Here is a 21,954-nt window from a genome sequence, read left to right on the forward strand (position 1 = left end):
GGGGAATGTTTGTGACCGTGTTTTTTTTTAAAATATTTTTTATTCTCCTCCTTTTACGCATTTTCTCCCACATTTACACCCACCAACAATAAACAATAATCAGTAACAAATATGTCAATCCTCATATCAATAACAACGATCCCATCCTCCCACCAAACCCCAAACATTAGCCCGCACATTCACATAAACAAATGACAAAAAGGAATCAGGAATCACCCAAAGTCACCATTAACACACACCGCCCCCTCCCCCAACCCTCCCACCCACCCCCCTCAACTAATGTTCGATGTTATCCAGTTCTTGAAAGTGCATAATGAATAATGCCCATGAATTGTAGAACCCCCCCCATCCTTCCCCTCAGTTCAAACTTAACCTTCTCAAGAGTCCAGAATTCCAACAGGTCCCCCCGCCACGCCAGGGCACAGGGTGGAGAGGCTGCTCTCCATCCCATCAGGATCCGCCTTTGGGCGATCAACGAGGCGAAGGCTACAACATCTGCCTCCGCACCCGTTTCCAACCCTGGCTGGTCTGACATCCCGAATATGGCCTCCCGGGTGCCCGGGTCCAGTTTCACGTGCACCATTTTAGAAATTACCCTAAAAACCTCCTTCCAGTAATCCTCTAGCTTTGGACAGGACCAAAACATATGAACGTGAATAGCGCCCCCCCCCCCCCCCGCCCCGCCCCCCCCCCCCCCCCCCCCCCCACGGCAGACGTTCACACACATCTTGTACTCCTTCAAAGAATAAGCTCATCCTCACCCTCGTGAGGTGTGCTCTGTATATCACCTTCAGCTGTGTCAGCCCCAACCTTGCGCACAAGATGGAGGCATTCACTCTCCGGAGCACCTCACACCAGAACCCTTCCTCCATATCCTCTCCCAACTCTTCCTCCCACTTTGCTTTGATCCCTTCCAGTGGGGCCTTCTCCTCTTCCAAAATAGCCCCGTAAACCGCTGACACTACCCCCTTCTCCAGTCCCCCTGTCGTTAGCACCTCCTCCAGCAATGTGGAGGCCGGCTCCACCAGGAAGCCCTGTATCTCCTTTCTGGCAAAATCCCGAACCTACATGTATCTAAACATCTCCCCCTGCCCCAGCCCATACTTCGCTTCCAGCTCCTTCAGTCCTGCAAACCGACCCCTAAGAAACAAATCTTTTAGTATCTTAATCCCCTTCTCCTCCCATTTCTGACATTTTCCATCCCATCTCCCTGGCTCAAATCTATGGTTCCCCCGAACCAGCATTTCCCTTGAACCTGCCTCCAACCCGAAGTGTTGGCGAAACTGCCTCCAAATTCTCAATGAAGCTATTATTACCGGATTCCCTGAGTATTTCCCCGGGGCTATCGGGAGCGGCGCTGTTGCTAGTGCTTTCAATCCCGACCCCTTGCACCAACTCTCCTCCATTCTGACCCACTGGGAATTAACCATTCTGATCCTGCTCCACACCTTCTCCACATTCGCCGCCCAGTAGTAATACATCAGGTTTGGAATACCCAAATCCCCTGCCTGCCTTCCCCTCTGTAGCAGCACCTTTCTAACTCTGGCCACCTTCCCTCCCCTTATGAACGACGTAATCCTTCCCTCAATCTCTCTGAAAAAAGCCTTTGGCCGGAAAATGGTCAGGCATTGAAAAATAAACAGAAATCGCAGCAACACGTTCATTTTAACCGCCTGTACCTGACCCGCAGTGACAGAGGGAGACCATCCCACCTTGCCAGATCAGCTTTCACTCTCCTCACCAAACTAGAAATGTTGTACCTGCGGAGTGTAGCCACCTGGGTTGGCCAACTCCCGATGTAAAATGGAGAACAGCAAAGGCTGAAGGGAAATTCAGCCATTACAGGCAGAAACTAGCAGGTGCAAGTTACTGTGTATTAAACTCTGCAAAAGCCCAGACAGCATCGATACAAGCAGCCAAGTGCATAATAATGTACCGACCATCTACATACTAATGAGCGATCCCCAGGAACAATCGCAACATTTGGGTTAAACAAAGCTAAGCCAGACTCCCCGGCGTCAGCAGGAGCCAACACAAAAGAGGATAACGGACACCTCAAGACCATCCATCGATCAGGGAACCGCTCCAGTATTGGAGAAATCGAAGTCCAATCACTTGGAATCAGGTACAGGGTCCGCCCCGAAAGGCGGGAAGCCCCTGGGGATTATAAAGTTAAGCCCCCAAGTTCAAATTGTTCTTCTTGACCGGGTCACTGAGCAACACGAACCAACCCTTGACAGTGACCGGTGCAGCTGCCGCCGAGACCCAGTAAGTCTTAAGTCAACGCTCGCTACGAGATAGGCGCTCCTTGCTACCAGTCCGTACCAACTTCGAATCCCGCAGACTCAGAACCCGAACGAAAGGCCATTTGTTCCCCTGACCTGGTGGGCCAGTCCGAAGCTAAGTATAGGCCTGTTAGTTGTAGAAGTAGCTTAGACGTAGAAATTGTGCATGAGTAGCAATTACTGTGTATAATAAATGTGCTTTGATTTGAATCTTACTAATTGGTGTATTGAGTTATTGATCATTACTTGAACTTGAACCTCGTGGCGGTATCATAAAGATACCTGGCGACTCGAGAGCAAAGGTTATAAAACAGAGCCAATTGAACCAACCAAAAGTTAGCAACATATTACTGCCGACATCTGATGGGACCCGAACTAGAAGTGGCTTAACCACTCCGGGAGAACCCAAAAATTTGAATTAGAGATCCAATTGGGAACAGAAAACCACAAGTGTTCAAGTAGTTCTGATCAATCCTCAAAATTCGGAAGTGTGTTAAATGCATGCGTAACTAACAGGGCTATAAGGTAATACTGATCGATCTTTTTGTTGCGACAAAACTGTCGGGAGTTTGTATTTCGGAAATTAGCGAAAGCTGTACCCGTAACTACAGCACCGCCTTAGTCCCTCTGTTCCAAATTTAAAAGAAGCACTCAGATAAGAAAGATGGCAATGCAGGCAATGCAACGCCTCATGAACCCAGAAGAATTTGCGGTCGCAACGACCAGCAGCAGTAGAGTAGGACAGTGTCCCGTTTGGGAAGAAGAAATCAGGAAGTACCTCAAAGGGAAAGGATGGCCCCTTTGGAGCGAATTCTGTAGCAATGAGGAAACAGGTCCCGGGAGTACAAGGCATACTTGGTGGGAGAACCTGAGCGAGATTCACAAGAAGTGCTTAGGAAAAGCTCGCAAGCCGATGGCAATCGTGTCCTGCTTGGCACAATTGCGAGGCACAGAGGAGGTCGTTAGGACGCTCCGGAAAGAGATAGAAGGCATACATCGAATGAGCAAGCTCGATGTCAGTGAGGTAGAAAGAGAGAACGTAGAGTTAAGGAGGAAGTTGGCAGCAAAAGAAGGAGAGGTAGATGATGCCAAGAGCGGCACAACAGTCTTGTTTGGCGCACTTAAGCAGCTTCCAGTCCCAGTATGAAAAGGCCTATCAGGACACGCAACGTGCAGTCCTGGTATGAGAGGAAACCAAGAAGCAGGTAGAGGCATTGCAGAGGTAGTGTAGTGACCTGCAGGCAGCGTTAAGAGCACTCCATGCTGCCACCACGGAGCAAAGACAAAGCTCACTAGACCACGCAAAGTGCCGGAAACAGATTGCAGAGCTGCAATCTCTGCTTTCAGTTCACAAAGGATTCCAGGAAACCTTTGGAGCCAAATTAGATGAGGAAGACGGCCCTGATTGGGATGAGTTACATGAGACAGCGCAGAGATATGTTCAGGGAACATGTGTGCAGGGAAAGCCCCAAAAGAGGAAAGCGCCACAACCCCCCACAGAGCAGATAGTTCAGGCTCCAATGAACCCACCGCACAGCCACATCGGACAATACGGAATTTCTGTACACCACCCCCTTAACAGTGACCCAATTACGGGACGCGTGTGAGAAAATCACACCGTTCCTCCCACCTCAGACCCCCACCACTTCTTTGCCAGAGTAAAGCAGCAGGCGACCATGTACGGCCTGGATGAGCGAGGGCATGTAAAGCTCACAGTTTTGAGTCTAGATCCTTCGGTCGTAGCAGCCCTTCCTGACGCACAGAATGTAGGAGGAGGCACCCTTGCAGAAATGCATACCGCGGTCCTCGACGCGATTGGGTATAACCGGGGTGACCCCGTAGATGGCCTCAATAAATGCAGGCAAAAGAAAACCGAGCACCCCACAGCGTTTGCTGGACGCCTATGGATCCACTTTGCAGCAGTTTTGGAGGCTTAGACCGCGCCCATTTGTCCCCAGACAACATGGCCAAATGGACCCGCACCCTTATCTCCCATGCCACAGAAACAGGACAAAAAGCTTGCGCGAGTTATGATCCCTCAGAGGAGGCTCATAATGAGAAATGGGTCGTAAAAAGATTGTCCCGTGCCTGGGAGCAGTCTGTACAAAACAAACCCGCAGTTAAAAATCCCGAAGAACAGCAGGCAGAAGCAGACATACAAGCAGTTAAAACACACCAGAACCCCGCATGGGTAAATTAAGGCATGAACAGCCCCCCCACAAAAGTCACAGGAGTATTACAACTGTGGACAGTTGGGACACTTTGCAAGAGAGTGCAATGCCCCACGAAAGCCACAGAGAGCCCAGCAGATGGGCACTCTAAGTAAGAATAAGACAGAGCCCATTAATAGTGTGAGCACCCGTTCAGATCAGACGGACCTGAACGGAACGGACTGACGGTGTTCGGGCTGCCCCAGTTGGATCTGCGACACCCTTTGGGATAGGTCCGGACGACCGGTAGTCGCAGCAAAGATACGGGGACAGCCCATCGAGTTTCTCTGGGACACAGGAGGTTCCCGCACCACAATTAATTCCTCCACCATGTTCCAAAATCACACGTGGCCCACTACAGCCACTATCACCCTCAGCGGCTTTACAGGCCACTCACAGCAGGGACACATCACAGCCCCTGTACTCATTCAAATCGGCAACACCACCACCAAGCACCCCATAGTCTTAATCGACCTGCCCCACACAGCAGAACACATTCTGGGCATAGACTTTATGAATTCCCACAGTCATTCAATCCACTCAACCAATGTGTCTGGAAAATGGCAAAATCTGCAAGAGCCCCCGCAACGCTCACAATAGGAGAATACGCCAACAAAATTAGCGCAGTAGGCGAATTTTGGTTTAACCCGACGACAATTAGCACAGACAAGCAGGTTAGGGCAGTGTTACAAAAGAACAGGACAGCATTCGCGACCCACAAACACGCTGTAACCGGATTACTGGTTCAGTACAAATCACAGGACCTGACCCGAGACCCCAAAAGCAATATAGATTTCCCCAAGAGGCAGAGGGAGAAATCGCAAAAGTAATCGACAGCTTATTAGAGCAGGGCGTACTTAGATCAGTAGCCTCCACTAATAATGCCCCAATTTGGCAAGTGAGAAAGCCCAATGGATCATGGCGACTGACCATCGATTACCGGGAACTCAACAAAATCACCCCCGCAGCAGCCCCCACAGTAGCAACAAGTCCCGAGACCATGCTCAAGCAGGGACTCAATTCCCGATACTTTACGGTTTTGGATATCAGTAATGGATTCTGGTCCATTCCATTGGCAAAGGCGTGCCAGTACAAATTTGCCTTCACCTTTAAAAATCAACAGTACACGTGGACATGCCTGCCACAAGGCTTCCACAACTCCCCCTCCATTTCCCACCGACAGCTGGCAAATGGTTTAGCCAAATGTTCTCGCCCCGAATGTCTGGTCCAGTACGTAGACGACCTACTACTGCAGACAGACACCAAGGAAGAGCACATCGTGCTTCTGTCCGAACTCCTGGAACTCCTACAAGCAATTGGATGTAAAGTAAACCCCAAAAAGGCCCAGATTTTGGAAACTAAGGTGATATATTTGGGTACAATTATCACACATGGTAAATGTGAGATCGAGCATAAAAGGATTGACTCAATTGCTAAATTGCCCCTTCCCCAGAATGTTTCAGCCCTCCGGTCGTTTTTAGGACTGGTTGGCTACTGCCGAAACCACATTGACGGTTACGCCAGCAAGGCAGCACCCCTCTCAGACCTCCTAAAGAAAGGAGATCCCTGCGAATGGCTTCCGCAGCATACGGATGCTGTGGACTCTTTGAAACAAGCACTCATAGCAGCCCCCGCACTACAAGTTCCAGACCCGCTTTCCCCCTATGCGATAGAAGTAACAAGCATAGACCACACCCTTTCGGCTGTGCTCCTTCAGGAACGGCACGAACAGTTAAGGCCCGTGGCTTATGCCTCCAGAGTTTTAGATGCTGTGGAGCAGGGATTTGCAGCCTGTGAAAGGCACCTGCTCGCAGTTTTTTGGGCAGTACAGTATTTTTCGTACATAACCGGACTAAACCCCATCACAATCCTCACAGAACACACCCCCACCCAACTTTTACTGGACGGACGACTCAAGGACGGTACAGTTAGTCAGATAAGAGCAGCCAGATGGACCCTTCTTTTGCAGGGACGGGACATCACTGTTAAAAGGTCAAAGACCCACACTTATTTAGCCGACAACCTACAGTACCCCGGAACCCCCCATGAATGTGAAATTATCTCTCCACACCACAACACAGGCCCCTTTATTGCTAAAACATCCCCCAGAAAGTTAGGTAGTTCAACCCAGAGCCCCAAGCACACAGACACGTGCGAACTCATAAAGATATATGTGGATGGATCTTCCACAATATTAGAAGGGAAGCACATAACAGGATGCAGTATTTATGTCGAGGACGCGCAGGGACGCGCCCTAGAAGAAATAGCAATAAAACTTCCAGGACACTTAGCAGGCAGCAGAACATGCGGCCATCGCATACATAGTGGAACACCCAGATTCCTTCCCCAGCCCAGCAGACATATACTCGGACAGCCTCTATGTCTGCAACAGCCTTACGGAATTCCTACCCCTGTGGAAAGCAAGAGGATTTGTTTCCGCAGACGGAAAACCCCTCCCCTCAGCCCCATTGCTCCGCCACATTTTGGAGAGAGCACAGAACAGGACTTTTGGAATAGTCAAAGTTCGAAGTCACCATCGTTCCTCCCCCCCTGGAAATGTAAAAGCCGATGCACTGGCTAAAGCAGGTTCCAGGCACGGATATTTTTGGACACCCCCCGAAAGCGCACCAGTGAATGCTGTTTAGGTCTCGCAGACTAATAGCGAAGATTTAGTGCAGGCCCAGAAGCAGGACAGCAATCTCAGGGAGATTTTAAAAGGAAACTATCCAGCCCCCTACGATAGGTTCAAAAACGCTCTGACCACACATGACGGTGTGGTGTTAAAAGACACCCTTTATGTGGTTCCTGAACAGGACAGGAATCAACTAATTTGTTTATTCCATGACAGTCATGGACATCAGGGAATTGATCCCACTACAGCCCACCTCAGGCAGCTCTGTTGGTGGCCGAGTTTGAAAGAAGATGTAACTCACTATATGGAGAATTGCCTTATCTGTGCCCAGAACAACCCGGATAGATACGCCAAAAAGGCTCAGCTCATTCACACCCGACCTGTTAATGGCCCCTGGACTAACCTCCAGATTGATTATATTGGGCCATTGCCCCCTTGCAGGAATGGTTATAAATATGTACTTGTGGTGATAGACACGTTTACAAAATGGGTGGAAGCATTCCCATCCAGAACGAACACGGCAAAGACCACAGCCAAGATTTTATCCCACCACATCTTTACGAGATGGGGACTCCCCCGCAGCATTGAATCCGACCAAGGTTCCCATTTTATGGGACGTGTCATGAAGAACATCCTCACAATATTTGGCATTACCCAAAAATTCCACATCGCATACCACCCCCAGTCAAGTGGTATCGTGGAGCGCATGAATCAGACCCTAAAATCCACCCTCAGAAAAATGGTCCAGCAAAACAACACCACTTGGGACTCAGTCCTCCCCTTTGCACTGATGTTTTTGCGAAACACGGTTTCCACATCCACAGGTTACACTCCACACACCCTCATGATCGGACGCCCCATGAAAGGCACAGAATTTTTACTAGGATTAGATTTGTCCAGCCCCGAAGTGACGGCCCTCATACACGAGAAAGCAGTAGAGCAATTAGTGGAGAATGTTAAAATGGTTCAGCTAGCAGCCGCAGCGAAATTGGGCACAAGAAAGAAACAGAGCAAGGCTTGTTTCGATAAGACAGTGCATGCGACTGAGTTCAGTGTAGGACAGCAAGTCATGCTCTCCGTATACAACCCCAGCACATTCCTGTCACCTAAGTATTCGGGTCCGTACTCCATTGTGGACAAGTAAGCCCTTCCGTCTACAAAATAAAGTACCCCAATGGAAAGACTGCGTGGTTCCATATCAACCAGATGAAGGCGTATGGAACACAGTCTAACTACGCACACCACGTCATGCTCGACGCAGCAGACCACGCCCCGCCCACAGCCAACGTAACCCTACCCTCCCCCAACACGTTCAGCCCAGCCACGGACTCAATCTCGACTCCACCCCCAAAATATAGACTCCGCCCCAGAACGCCCACAGACATCAGCAGCAGCGACAGCGACTGTGACTCGGACAATAGCCATAGCACACCTCCCTACTATCCCCATGCAACAGGACCGACACCCAGCGAATCTGACCACGATTCGAGTGATCCCTTCACGATCACTTTCCTAAACAGACCCCACCACCGACCACGGACCTACAATGACGACCCCCACTCCATCCCCACAGAACTAGACACCACCTTTTGGCACCAAGATAATTCGTACAGACCCGTCCGGAACGACGAGAGCGATCCAAAATCACACCATGCAGTCCTATTCGCCCTGATACACTTGAGAGTTTGGCATCCGGGAGAAGATGACGACTTTGAGTCTGACTCCCAAAACGAGAACCCCTTTGCGACCCTGTTCGCAACCGATAACTGAGGTGTCCAGATGATGTTTTAAAAGGAACCGCTTGGGAGAAACGGTGTCCTTTCTGATGGAACCTGCCGCATGTTTTATGTTAGTTGTAGTGTTTTGTTAAATGTTGTATGTTAGACCGGAAAAAAAATTTCCACGGCCCCACGCCACCACCCTTCTGACGCCCACTGGCAGTCAGAGAAACTAGTTTGGCCAGACGCTAGTTCAGCGGAACTAGTTTGTCGGCAGAGACTTGTTAATGTCCCAGATGCCAGTTCAGCGGAACTCGTTTGTCGACAGCTACACAGACCCCCGTTCGTAACTGCCCTTCTGGTTCGAAGGAAGAACCAATACGGCAGCCCCCCATGATGACTACATTTCTTGCCCGTTCTTGTCGGTTGTTCAGGCAGTGGAGAAATGGCATTGGGACCTGCCCTGCCTGGGGACCCCCCTTTGGTCAGCTACGTTCGGGTAGGGCACACACGGCATTGGTCGCCGTCCTACCCGGGGACTCCATCCAAATCGTTCCCGGCACGGCCCATACGCACCTCATTTCGGCAAGTTTTGTTCAAAAAAACTTTCTTTCTTTTTCAGGTGACCCTTAGGTTTCCAACCTTATGCTATTTATATCCTCAGACATTTGGATGGTAACTCGCACAGTCTGCGAGACGGCTCGCACTGGTTCATTATTTGTTAGTGTGTCTTGTCCTGAAATTCGGTTTTTGAGAAAAAAAAATGAGGGAGTCACACATAGTGACCAATTATAAAAGGGAGTAATTGGCACTAAAGGACAGACAGGCTATCATACGAGATATTAAACCAAGATAGTAACAGACACTATGTTTGATCCCACAGAACTCCAGAAGCTCCAGGACCAGAGAAGAGAAGAGAAGAGAAGAAAAGAGTGAAAGAAGAAGAACCATGAAGACATCCTCCGCGTGGTTCATAACCCTAATGGACATTTGGTTGCGCGCAAACGCGAACCCCCTGACCTCAACTCCCCCAGCCATTAATGATTCACTTCCCCACAGTATCCAGAGCCCAGTCAGAAGCGACACCGCACCATCTTAGTGTGACAGGTTTATAACCTGGTACTCCCTGTCCTACTTGATAGAATCCCTATTGGTATTGGCGATACTCTGCTGCATCGTGCAGACTATTCGTCTGAGAAAATGGAGAAGGAGAGCCTACCACGCTCGCACCCCGGTATATAGGATAAGATCCCCTATTTTCGGATATGACCAGACCCCCGACCCCCGCGATCTATAATAAAGAGCATTTGTTTGCGTTTTTATTGTGAATAAAGAAATGTTTCATGAGCAATTGTACAATCCTGAGCTTGACTGCCAAGCCAGAAAATGTGGATAATACTGCTATGATTTTGTAAAATTTTTTGCATAGTTATGGTCAGTGTAGTGGCCATAGAAGAGTGCTCGTGGGTCAGGGAATGAAAAACACAGTTATGTGATCCTTCACGCTTCGCGTTGTTGTTAACTTTGCCTTAGTTCAATTGCTCTATTTTATTACCTTTGTTCTTGAGTCGCCAGGTATCTTTATGATACCGCCACGTCGTTCAAGTCCGAGTAATGATCAATAATCCAATACACTGATTAGTAAGATTTAAATCAAAGCACATTTATTATACACAGTAATCACTACTCATGCATAAATTCTACGTCTAAGGTACTTCTTACAACTAACAGGCCTATACTTAACTTGGAACTGGCCCACCAGGTCAGGGAAACAAATGGCCTTTCGTTCGGGTTCTGAGCCTGCGGGATTCGAAGTTGATACGGATTGGTAGCTAGGAGCGCCTATCTCGTAGCGAGCATTGAAGTAAGACTTACTGGATATCGGCGGCGGCTGAACCGGTCACTGTCAAGGGTTGGTTCGCGTTGCCGAGTGACCCGGTCAAGAAGAATGATTTGAACTTGGGGCTTAATTCTTATAGTCCCCAGGGGCTTCCAGCCTTTCGGGGCGGACCCTGTACCTGGTTCCAAGTGATTGGACTTTGTCCCAATCACTTGATTCGATTTTCTCCAATGCTGAAAAGTATCTTGAGCTGAAGTTGTTTGTGCGGACACTCGCCCTCGGCTCCTTATATAGTAGCTTTACCCAGTTCAGAAATCTTGATCCAACCCCAAACCGCTCCAGAACTGCCATCAAGTACCCCCATTCTACCCGGTCAAACGCCTTCTCAGCGTCCAATGCCACAACCACCTCTGTTTCCTTCCCATATGCCGCTGCCATAACGACGTTCAATAACCTTCTAACGTTTGAAAAGAGCTGCCTCCCTCTCACGAACCCCGTCTGATCTTCACCTATCACCTTCGGGAGGTACTCCTACAGCCTACCCACCAGTACCTTCACCAATACTTTTGCGCCCACATTCAGAAGCGATATGGGCCGATACGATCCACACTCTGTCGGATCCTTATCTTTTTTTAGCAACAGGGAAATCGATGCCTGCCCCAAAGTTTGTGGCAACACCCCCTTCCCTATCGCCTCTTCAATCATCCCCACCATCAGGGGTGACAGCTTATCCTTGAATTTTTTATAATATTCCACCGGAAACCCATTCGGCCCCGCCACCTTCCCCCACTGCATCCTCCCAATCGCAACCTTTATCTCCTGCTCCTCTATCACTCCTTCTAATGTAGCCCTGTCCCCTCCCCTAACCTCGGGTACTCCAACCCATCTAGAAATTCCTGCATCTCACGGTCTCCCCCAGGTGGCTCTGACTTGTACAACCTCTCATAAAATTCCTCAAGAACCTTGTTAATCAGATCCGGAGCCACCACCAACTTCCCTGCCCTATCCCTCACCAGAACAATTTCCCTTGCCGCTGCTTCCCTCCGGAGCTGACCTGCTAACCCGTCTCCATGTTCGTAAACTGCACCCCTTGCTCGTCTCAGTTGGCACACCGCCTTCCTGGTAGATAGTCGGTCAAACTTGCCTGTAGTTCATTCCTCTTTTCCAGCTTTGCTGGGTCCCCATCTTCTGCATAACTCCTATCTACCTCCAACATCTCATCTATTACCCTCTGCCGCTCCAACCTCTCCTCTTTGTCCACCTTTTGTCCACCCTGTCCTTAAACAAAATCACCTCCCCCCTCACCACTGCCTTTAGAGCCTCCCAGACAACTGCCTTTGTCACCTCACCCGTACAGTTGAAACCTACATATTCCTTAATTACCTTTTCAATTTTGTCACAGAACACTTGGTCGCCCAAAAGTCCCACATCTAATTTCCACCCTGGCCTCTGCGCTACCCCCTTCTCCAGCACCATATCCACCCAGTGCGGAGCATGATCTGACACTGCAATTGCCGAGTAATCCGACCCCTTAAACTCAGCCAGCAAAGCCTTCCCACCAGGAAAAATTCGATCCGCGAGTATACCTTATGGACTGTTGAGAAAAACGAGTACTCCCACTCCCTCGGGTGCAGAAACCTCCAAGGGTCCACCCCTCCCAATTCCACCATTAGCCCAGCCAATGCCTTCGGCCCCCCCCCCTGATGGGACCAGCGAGCGCAGCCGTGACCTGTCCAACCTTGACTCCTGCACCAAGTTCCAGTCCCTCCCCACTATCAGTTTGTGTGTGTCCAAGTCGGGGATGGCCCCGAACACCTTCTTTGCGAATCCCACATCGTCCCAATTGGGGCCGTATACACTTAACAGTGCCACTAACCTCCCCTCCAGCGCCCCTGTCACAATCACATACCTACCCCCCTGATCTGCCACCACCTTCTCCATCTGGAAGCGTACTCTTTTGCTGGACATTACCGCTACCCCTCGAGCCCTTCCGTCAAGTCCAGAGTGAAACACCTGACTAACCCAGCCCTTTTTAAGTCTCACCTGGTCCTTCACCCTCAAATGAGTCTCCTGCAGCATTGCTACATCGGCTTACAAACTTTTAAGATGTGCAAGCACTCTTGACCTCTTGACCGGACCTCCTAACCCCCTCACGTTCCACGTGACTATCCTAACTGGGGGTCTCTCACCCCCTCCACCCTTCTTATCCACCATCATCATACCACCGGGCCCTGCCACATGAGTCTGACATGCCCCTATCCATTATTAACATCGAACCCCTTCCCCCCCCCTCCAAACCCCCCCCCCCTACATTTTCTCTCGAAAAAACATCTCCCAACATCAATCCCTTCCCCCCCCTCGCTCGCCTCGTAGGCCCATCGAAACCTGCTAACCAGGCTCCAATGTCCGCAGCCCTCCTCTCACCTCACCTCTGTTCACTAGCCGACTTTAGTTAGCTAGCACGGGTGGCTCCCCCCCGTCAAGATATACCGTCCCCTCCCACCCAGTCCCAGAGAAAGAAACACCAAAAACAACAATCCAACCCATACAATTCACTAAACTAAGATATAACCGTGGCAACACAGAATGCCAATCAACCCAACCAATAACTTGAACTCTGTAACAAAGTGAAGAGAAGTAAATTACAATACACGTCAGTAAAAGGAAAGTTATAGCATTTATACATTTTCCAGCTCCCCAATCACAGTCCACGGTCTCTCTTCCAGCTCTGCTCCTCACGTCTGTCCCAAGCCTTCTGCCCTCACGAACGCCTCAGCCGCCTCCGCTGTCTCGAAATAAAAGACTTTGGCATCATACGTCACCCTCAGCTTCGCCGGGTATACCATACCAAATCGCACCCACTTTTTGTACAGTGCCGCCTTCACTCGCCCGAACGCCGCTCGTCTTTTTGCCAATTCCACCGTCAAGTCCTGGTAGATCCGAACTCCAGCACCATCCCACTGCACCTCGCGCTTCTGCTTCGCCCAACTTAACACCTTCTCCTTCATGCAGTACTTATGGAAGCAGATAATTACTGCTCTTGGCGGCTCATTCACTTTGGGCTTTGGCCTTAATGATCAATGAGCTCGGTCCAGCTCGTTCCGAGGGGTTCTCACCCTCCCCCATCAGCTCCGCCAACTTCTTAGCAAAGTATTCTGTTGGCCTTGGGCCCTCTGTCCCTTCAGGCAAGCCCACAATTCTCAGATTGTGCCACCTCGAGCAGTTCTCCAAGCCCTCGAGCTTTGCTCGGAGTCCTCTGTTGACCTCCACCACCCTCCACAGCTCGTCCCCCATCAAGGTAAACTGGTCGCTGTGCTGCGACATGGCCTCCTCCACTTCCTTCATCTTCTTGCCCTGCTCTCTCACCTCGGCCAATGTCTTTGCCACAGATACTCTTACCGGGGCAATTGCCTCCTCCACCAATGACTTCAATGCGACCACCGTCTCCTTCCTCACAGCCTCCATGTGCCTTGTAAACTGCTTTTCCAGCTCCACTGCCATCACCTCGGTTAACTTCTCCACCGTAAGTGGTGCAGCCCCACCATGTGGTCCGGCATCCGCCATCTTGTCAGCACTTTTGCTCGTCCTCTCATTCAACGGCGAGCCCGCGTTTCCTCCCTTTCTCGACGCTGCTTTTCGCATCCTTTAACGGCTTCTTATTTTTCCTTTTTCTTATTTTTCACCCTTCCCTCCTTCTTCAATCTCTTTTTTTTTTAATAGAAAAAACATTTTAAAAAATGTTCTTCCTTCAAAAAAAAAAGGCGAAAAAAGAACTTTCACCAGATTTCTTTAAAACTTCTTTCTCTTCTTTTTTTGTATTCCTCCAGAATTGCCCTGAGACCGGGCTTCAGTCTTCCTACCACATTCTAGGCGGGAGCCATCCGATGTGGGACATCTCACCTACATCGCGCCCTGGCTTCGGGCCTGCCGCCTTGGCCTCTGTTTGGCTCCGCCCCGCTGCTCCTTTCAAATTTTCAGGAGAGAGAGAGAAAAAACAAAATTCTCTCCGTGCTCTTTGAGCTCTTCAGCATTCAGGTTGTTTCTTAGGAAACAAAGTCGCGATCCCCGCTCCTCCTCCACGTGCAGCCGCTCCACCGAACCCATCGGGACCAGTCTTTCCTCTTCCGTCCTTCCAACCCTCCAGCTCTGTGAAATTTTGTTTGTGACCGTGTTTAAGGAGTTGTTTGTCACAGGGGGGTGGGAGGTGGGCGGTGTGGGGAGGGGGAAGGGTGAAAAAGGGGAAAACTCTGTACAGACTGTATAGTTGATTGTTGGGAAGTGTGTTTCCCGGGGTGTTTATTGGCTGTAACCGGTTGTGATACATGTTTGTAATAAAATACACTTTTTAAAAAAATTATATGGGGCATTGATAAAGTAGACAGGAAGAAATCTTTCCTCTTGGTGGAGGGATCATTCACCAAGGGGCAGAGATTTACGGTAAGAGGCAGAAGGTTGGAGTCTGAAACACACTGCCAGAAAGGGTGGTGGAGGCAGAGACCCTCATAACATTCAAGAAGTACTTAGATGTGCACTTGCGATCCCATGGCACACGTGGCTATGGGCCAAGTGTTGAAAAATGGATTTAGAATAGTTAGGTGATTGTTTTTGATGGTGGAGACACGGCCGAAGAGCCGTTTCTATGCTGTACACTCTATGACTCCACTGGTTCAAAGACACTCAGGACATTATGATTTGCAATCATATATGGCGGAATTTAATGTGTCGTCACCCCCTCTCTTTTGGATGTGGATTGGTGGGTGGGGGGGTACGTATGATCTGTTGGGCAGGTGCGAGGTGGAGATTCGCTGCCCTCCTGCCTCCCTCTGTTCAAATCCAGGGAGGGAGGTCTCGCAGGCAACCTTTCTACCCGGGGGGCAAATTGAGGCCCTTAAGTGGCCAATTAAGGGCCTCAGCCACCCCACTGTCACCGATATGCACATAGCGGCAGGCATGGGTCCCCCAGGGTCTCCCACAGGTTTTCCAACTGATGAGTGAGATTCCTGTTGCCCTTTTAATGTCTTTCATTTTGCTAAATTAGACAAAATTTGGTGAATTTGAAGAAATTGTCTTTTTAATTTTTAAGGTTTTTAACAAATGTTCTCTCCTTTGTTCTCTCCTTTTCCCATGTCATGTAGAATCCGTGGCTGAGAGTGCAACTGGGCAGAAAATTTGCTTCCAGTTCTCAGCCAAAATCATCCTGAATCTGGTGACTGGGAAATAGGGTGTGGGGCCAATCTTGCATCAGTTTCCCTCACTCTCTCTCTATGTCAAGCCTCCACTGGTGTGATCAAGAATTCCACATTTAAAGGTCACGGTCACTAGCTATGTTCCACAAATCGCCTGCCTCCAATTAGAAACTATACACTTTCCAATTTTAATGTTGGAAATGTCTTTGAGCCAGTTTCTGAGAGCTTCATTCAGCGATTCCTCCCATCCCAACAATGCTCCATTCTTATTGTCAACCGTTCAGTTGCAAGGGATATTGCTGCAGCAAACCCATACACAGTTTCAAACTATAAAAAATGTAAAATAGGAAAGAGGCGTTGGGAACACAATGCAGTGTCTGAGTTTCGGACATGGTAGGGTTAATAATGCAGTCCTGGTGCAGTGTCACTGGCTGGTTGCTCTTTGGGCATCTGTATTCTTGCACAAAAATGAACTGATTGTGTGCCAAGATATGTGACATCCATTAATTTAAATATTTCCGTGGCCCTCCTAATGCGCAGTCCATAATTTGAGAGCACAGTTGTGGTTAGGAACAGGAATAGTGGGTCTAGAATGATGGATACTATCAGCTATGAAAGGCTGTTCATTGCCATCATTCCTTGTTTCCATGCAGGATCTGGCCAGTGAAAGCCTACAATGGTAACAAGAAAGGGTGGACCTATGTCCAGAAGATGGTACCAGGGGCAAAATGTTTTACTTCACCCAATGTGTCCAATCTAGAGAGATGCTGAGCTCTGCAGCTTGGATGCTCCAAGTGAGGGGGAGCCCCTCAATTCACTTCATCTTCCACCTGGAAAATCAGAGGGGACGTGTCCTCAATTTCCTACTATCTACTTCAATAGATGAGGAGGCTTTTCTGATACAATTGGATAGAACTGAAGGAGGAATCACAAGGTGAAACTGGAGAAGCATCCAACCAAACAGAGCTGAGAAAGGAACTGGACAGTCATAGAATCCCTATAGTGCCAAAGGAGGCCATTCGGCCCATCACGTCTGCACCGACCCTCTGAAAGAGTGCCCTACCTAAGCCCACCCCAGCCCCATCCCTGTAACCTCACCCAACCCACACATCTTTTGGACACTAAGGGGAAATTTTACCATGGCCAATTCACCTAACCTGCACCTCTTTGGATTGTGGGAGGAAACCAGAGGGCCTGGAGGAAACCCATGAGGACAGTGGGAGAATGTGCAAACTCCACACAGACAGTGACCCAAGCCCAGAATTAAACCTGCTGTAAAGGCAGCAGTGCTAACCACTGTGCACTCTGTCGCCCCGGTGAATAATAAGGTCACGAGTAATAAGGCCTCGTCTCAATCGCCTAAGAGGGTTGTCGAGGAATTTCCTAGGTTTCTTTTCTCAAATCAGCCTGGTATTTTTATCCATTTTTTGGGGCCTCATCCAGGAGATCATGTAGTTCCTGGTGGGATGGAGTGTATTGTGATGCACAAAATATCACAATCATGTGGGGCAGGCTGGATAAACCGAGAGGCCTTTTTCTATCTGTTATTATTCAAATGTCCAGAAATCCAGACTAAGGGCTAAACCAACATAAAACCAATCTATCCTTCAACAAGAAGGAATTATCTTCACTTTAGATATTAAGCAGCGTAACAAGAGCATTGTGCAGTGCTTTAGTTCACCTATTGCATGCTGGGGTCTGTTTTACTGATGCACAAAATCCTACCAGGAAGGTTTTGCCCGCAATCTGTGAGTTATAAAAAAATATTAAAATGGAACTCTCTGGAAAACATTATGAAATAAATGTAAACAAAGAGCTTTTTTTCCCGCGGAAATAGTTTGAAATAAAACTTCTGAAAATGTTGGAAACTTTGAAATGCTACTGGTACATTTTCCACGTGTTTAATAGCTCCTTGTTTTATAGCACAAAACTGCTATGGCCACAGATTTGCTATGTGCTGGAGCGCCAGCACATACCTTTGCAGCTCTGAGGGAGAGATGCTCTAAAAGCATCTTTCAAAGATCAAATGTGACAACCCTGCTCAGCTCTGATATCACTCTGGCAACTGACAGCTGTGTTACCATGTTTTGCACTACAAAGGGAAAGATTTTAGGTCCACAATAGCAGCAAGTCACTGTGATGCCAGTAACGAGACATTTTAATTAAGAGTCGTGAAGTTAATGCTATGTTACTGATTCTATCAATGAATTGGTTAAAACAGGAAACCATCATAGAGTCATACTGCTGGCTTTGCCACTCAGCACCATCTGGTCAGCAGAAGGTCTGTTCAAATGTGAAATAAGGAAGTACTGTTTTTTAAAGCTCCACCTCTTGTTTGCTTTACAAGTTTGGCACAGAAGCATTACGAGATTTCCTCCCAGCACACACAAGCAGCCAGTCAACTTATCCAACGTCTTGTTGGTATCCAAAATGTGGCCAGTGTCTTTGACAGCTTTCCAAAAGTATTGGAAGATTCTGCTATTCTCCTGTGCATAATCTCTCAGTGTTAAAACATCTGGCAAATTAGTCCTTAGCTACTTGAGAAATCTATGGTTATCAAAGCAGTCCATTGTATTGAGGGTAAATCTCAAAAGTCCCATTCACAGAATGGAACATTGTATTATGCTGTGGTTCAGCATTACTGCAAAAAAGGTTAGTGTTCAGATTAACAGTTATTTGCTCTTTTTGGACAGCTTGAAAACACTCGAGTTTAAAGATTTAACAGTCAGAAAGGTTTCTGATAAGATAGTCCCAATATTTAATGAGTATTTTTACTGATGTACTTAATCCTAAACTTTCTTCTCCACCTGAAACTAGGGTTTTCAATAAAGACAACAAATCTGCATTGAAATACTAATCATAGAACATACAGTACAGAAGGAGGCCATTCGGCCCATCGAGTCTGCACCGACCCACTTCCACCCTATCCCCGTAACCCAATAACCCCTCCTAACCTTTTTTTTGGTCACTAAGGGCAGTTTATCATGGCCAATCCACCTAACCTGCACGTCTTTGGACTGTGGGAGGAAACCGGAAACCCCGAGGAAACCCACGCAGACACGGGGAGAACGTGCAAACTCCGCACAGACAGTGACCCAACGGGGAATCGAACCTGGGACCCTGGCGCTGTGAAGCCACAGTGCTATCCACTTGTGCTACCGTGTTACCCCAAATCTTTGTGTGGTATTTAATCAACTCACTCTTATTCACAGAAGGATCAACAAGGTATAAATTCAACAATGTTGTACCTGATTCCGAGATGTACAATAGTCACCACTATGACCAATTTAGCAGGGAAAAAGCTTACTCCCCATCTGCATCGATGTACAGGCAACCAGGGCCTTTCTGCAGGCAACCAGGGCCTTTCTACTGGCAACCAACATGAGGGCAAACTTTATTTCAATATTGAAATTAGGCTTCTGCACGCATTTACGACCTGTAATGTGCAAACGGTGTCTTGTATCTAACCAGCAGTCCTCAAGGGAAGCACTGTGGGCCACTCAAACAATTGCCCCAAAACTTTGTGAAATTCCATTATTTGTGCCATCGGAAGGAATAGGAGTGCCCTTCTTGATTTCACAAAATGACTGCTGCGGCCTGCACGCACAAAGAGAAGTTATTGCTCTGCTTAAAAAGCTTCCACATAATTTCTGAGTGAAAAAGCCAGGATATCCTACCATTATCTATGCAGAGCAGATGAATATGTTGAAGTTATTGTGCTGTGTGGAGATAGGAAAGCAGATGATGTGGCCTATCACATTCCTGCACTGGCGAATGTGGGGAAGTACTACCATAGCAACCAAATTATCAGCATGCTCCATACTTCCTCCAAGAACAATCAACTCACGGATAGAGGCTGGTGGACTGACGAATACGTCACTCCTGTTGTTGTATCTACCTCAAAAATACTTCATGCTCCATTTGCAGAAGTTAGAATTAACTTTCTGGAGAATTGTTGCTGCACGGTTAGTAAATGTGTATGAAGCAATTTCGACTGAGTGTTAAAAGATCTGTGAGGAGAACTTAGCAGATATGTGGAGCTGTGTCATCTTGGCCTTGACGTCTCTAGCACCTATGGCATTAAGCTTGAATACAAGAGCTAAAACCATTGCTAACATAACAAGGTTGAAACCGGTCTACAACTTTGGCAGGAGCTTTCTGGGTTTGGACAAATGCAACGCCTGTATAGGGACATCTCTGTGCAGGAAGTTCTTCAAAGAAGAAATCAGGTGAGATTAGAGGAATAGTTGATTTCAAAGGAACCATATTGGCTGACTATAAACTCCATCAGGTATGAGAGCTAAATATATTCTGAATACCATAAATCCTAAGTATAAAGTCTAGACCTTTTAAAATTTGTTCACATTGAAAATGAAAAGTACGGCAATGTTCATATCGTTTCCAGGACAGGATGAGGTGTTTTGTGTGAGTGCAGGAAAATATTGAAACTGTTCTCTACAAATTTGTACAAAAAAGTGGAGGTGCAGCCCTACTTTGGGATTTTGAATTTATTGTCTTCAGCTGAACATAGAAGCATAGAAAATAAGAGCAGTAGACCATTCGGCCCTTTGAGCCTGCTCCACCATTCATTATGATCATGGCTGATCATCCAACTCAGTAACTTGTTCCTACTTTCCTCCCATATCCTTTGATCTCTTTTGCCCCAAGAGCTATGTCCAACTCTTTCTTGAAAACATGCAATATTTTGGCCTCAACTACTATCTGTGGTAGCAAATTCCACAGACTCACCACTCTCTGGGAGAAGAAATTTCTCCACATCTCAGTCCCAAATGGTTTACCCCGTGTCCTTAGACTGGGCCCCGGTTCTGGATTCCCCCCATCGGGAACATCCTTCTTGCATCTATCCTGTCTAGTCTTGGTAAAATTTAATAATTTTCTATGAGATCCCCCCTAATTTTTCATAACTCCAGTGAATATAATCCTAACTGACTCAATCTCTCCTCATACAACAGTCCTGCCATCCCAGAAATCAGTCTGGTAAACCTTTGCTGCATTCCCTCTTTAGCCAGAACATCATTGCTCAGGTAAGCAGACCAAAACTGCACACAATATTCCCGTTGTGGTCTCACCAAGGCACTGTATAATTACAACAATGCTGCTCCTGTACTCAAAACTCTCGCTATGAAGGCCAAAATACCAGTTACCTTTCTTTGCCACCATTTTCAGCAACTGGTGTAGAAGGAAACCCAGGTCTCGCTGCATATTCCCCTCTCTCAATCTAGCCAGCATATTCCCCTCTTTCAACCTAGCCATTCAGATAATAATCTGCCTTCCTGTTTTGCCTTCAAATTGCACTTTGGCACATTTATCCATGTTATACTGCATCTGCCGTGCAGTTGCCCATTCACTCAACTTGTCCAAATCTATGCTGCAGCATCTCTGCATCCTCCTCACAGTCCGCCCTCCAACCCAGCTTTATGTCATCTGCAAATTAGGAGATGTTCCACTTGAATCGTAAAATTCAGAAGCATTTGGAAGGAGATAAGAAACATCCTTGGAGTGAAGAAGTGACAGGTGGGACTACCCCCTTTGGGCTCTCCCCATCTTGCTCAATAGTTCAGGTTGGAACCTCTCCTCAAGATTAGAGAAATGTTGGGTGGTGGGGGGCACGGGGGCACAGTGGTGGCAGCACTGGGCAAATCAAAGGATAGGGCAAAGAACTGGATTTTTGCCCCCTCTTTTATTCCTTTGATACAACACTTTATTTGATACTATGGCCAGGGTGGATATCGGCCCACTATTGGTGGTTTCTCTTTTTAGTTTACTACCTGATGTGATATAAATTAAATTGAAACTTTATTTATCAAAAAAGTTCTGAAATATTCCAGAAAGACTGAGCATAAACCAGAGTCTATCTTTTCGCTCTAAATGCATTAAGTAAATGACAGAATAGTTGTTTCCTGATCCTTTCAGAATGAGAATTGTTTCCAGATCTGTTTTAACCCCTCCTCAACAAATCCGTTTTGTTTTAGCTTCCTCACCAATACTCCACACTAATCATGAGATTAAAAAGAACTATGATGCTGGAAATCCGATAATTAGTCATAATTAATTGGGGGTGA

At 47.7% G+C, this 21,954-nt stretch overlaps 1 protein-coding gene across 1 annotated transcript in view; it reads left to right on the forward strand.

Annotated features, from left to right (window-relative positions):
- Window positions 1–19,746: 19,746 nt before the first annotated feature.
- Window positions 19,747–21,954, forward strand: part of dipk2b (divergent protein kinase domain 2B) — a 50,090-nt gene continuing 47,882 nt past the window's right edge. The window contains exon 1 of the mRNA XM_072513831.1: window positions 19,747–20,100. Within this exon, the coding sequence (XP_072369932.1) occupies window positions 19,904–20,100 (197 nt within the window). The 5' untranslated portion in view covers window positions 19,747–19,903. The remainder of the gene's footprint in view (window positions 20,101–21,954) is intronic.

Source organism: Scyliorhinus torazame, chromosome 8 (assembly GCF_047496885.1).
Source record: "Scyliorhinus torazame isolate Kashiwa2021f chromosome 8, sScyTor2.1, whole genome shotgun sequence".
Lineage (NCBI taxonomy): Eukaryota > Metazoa > Chordata > Chondrichthyes > Carcharhiniformes > Scyliorhinidae > Scyliorhinus > Scyliorhinus torazame.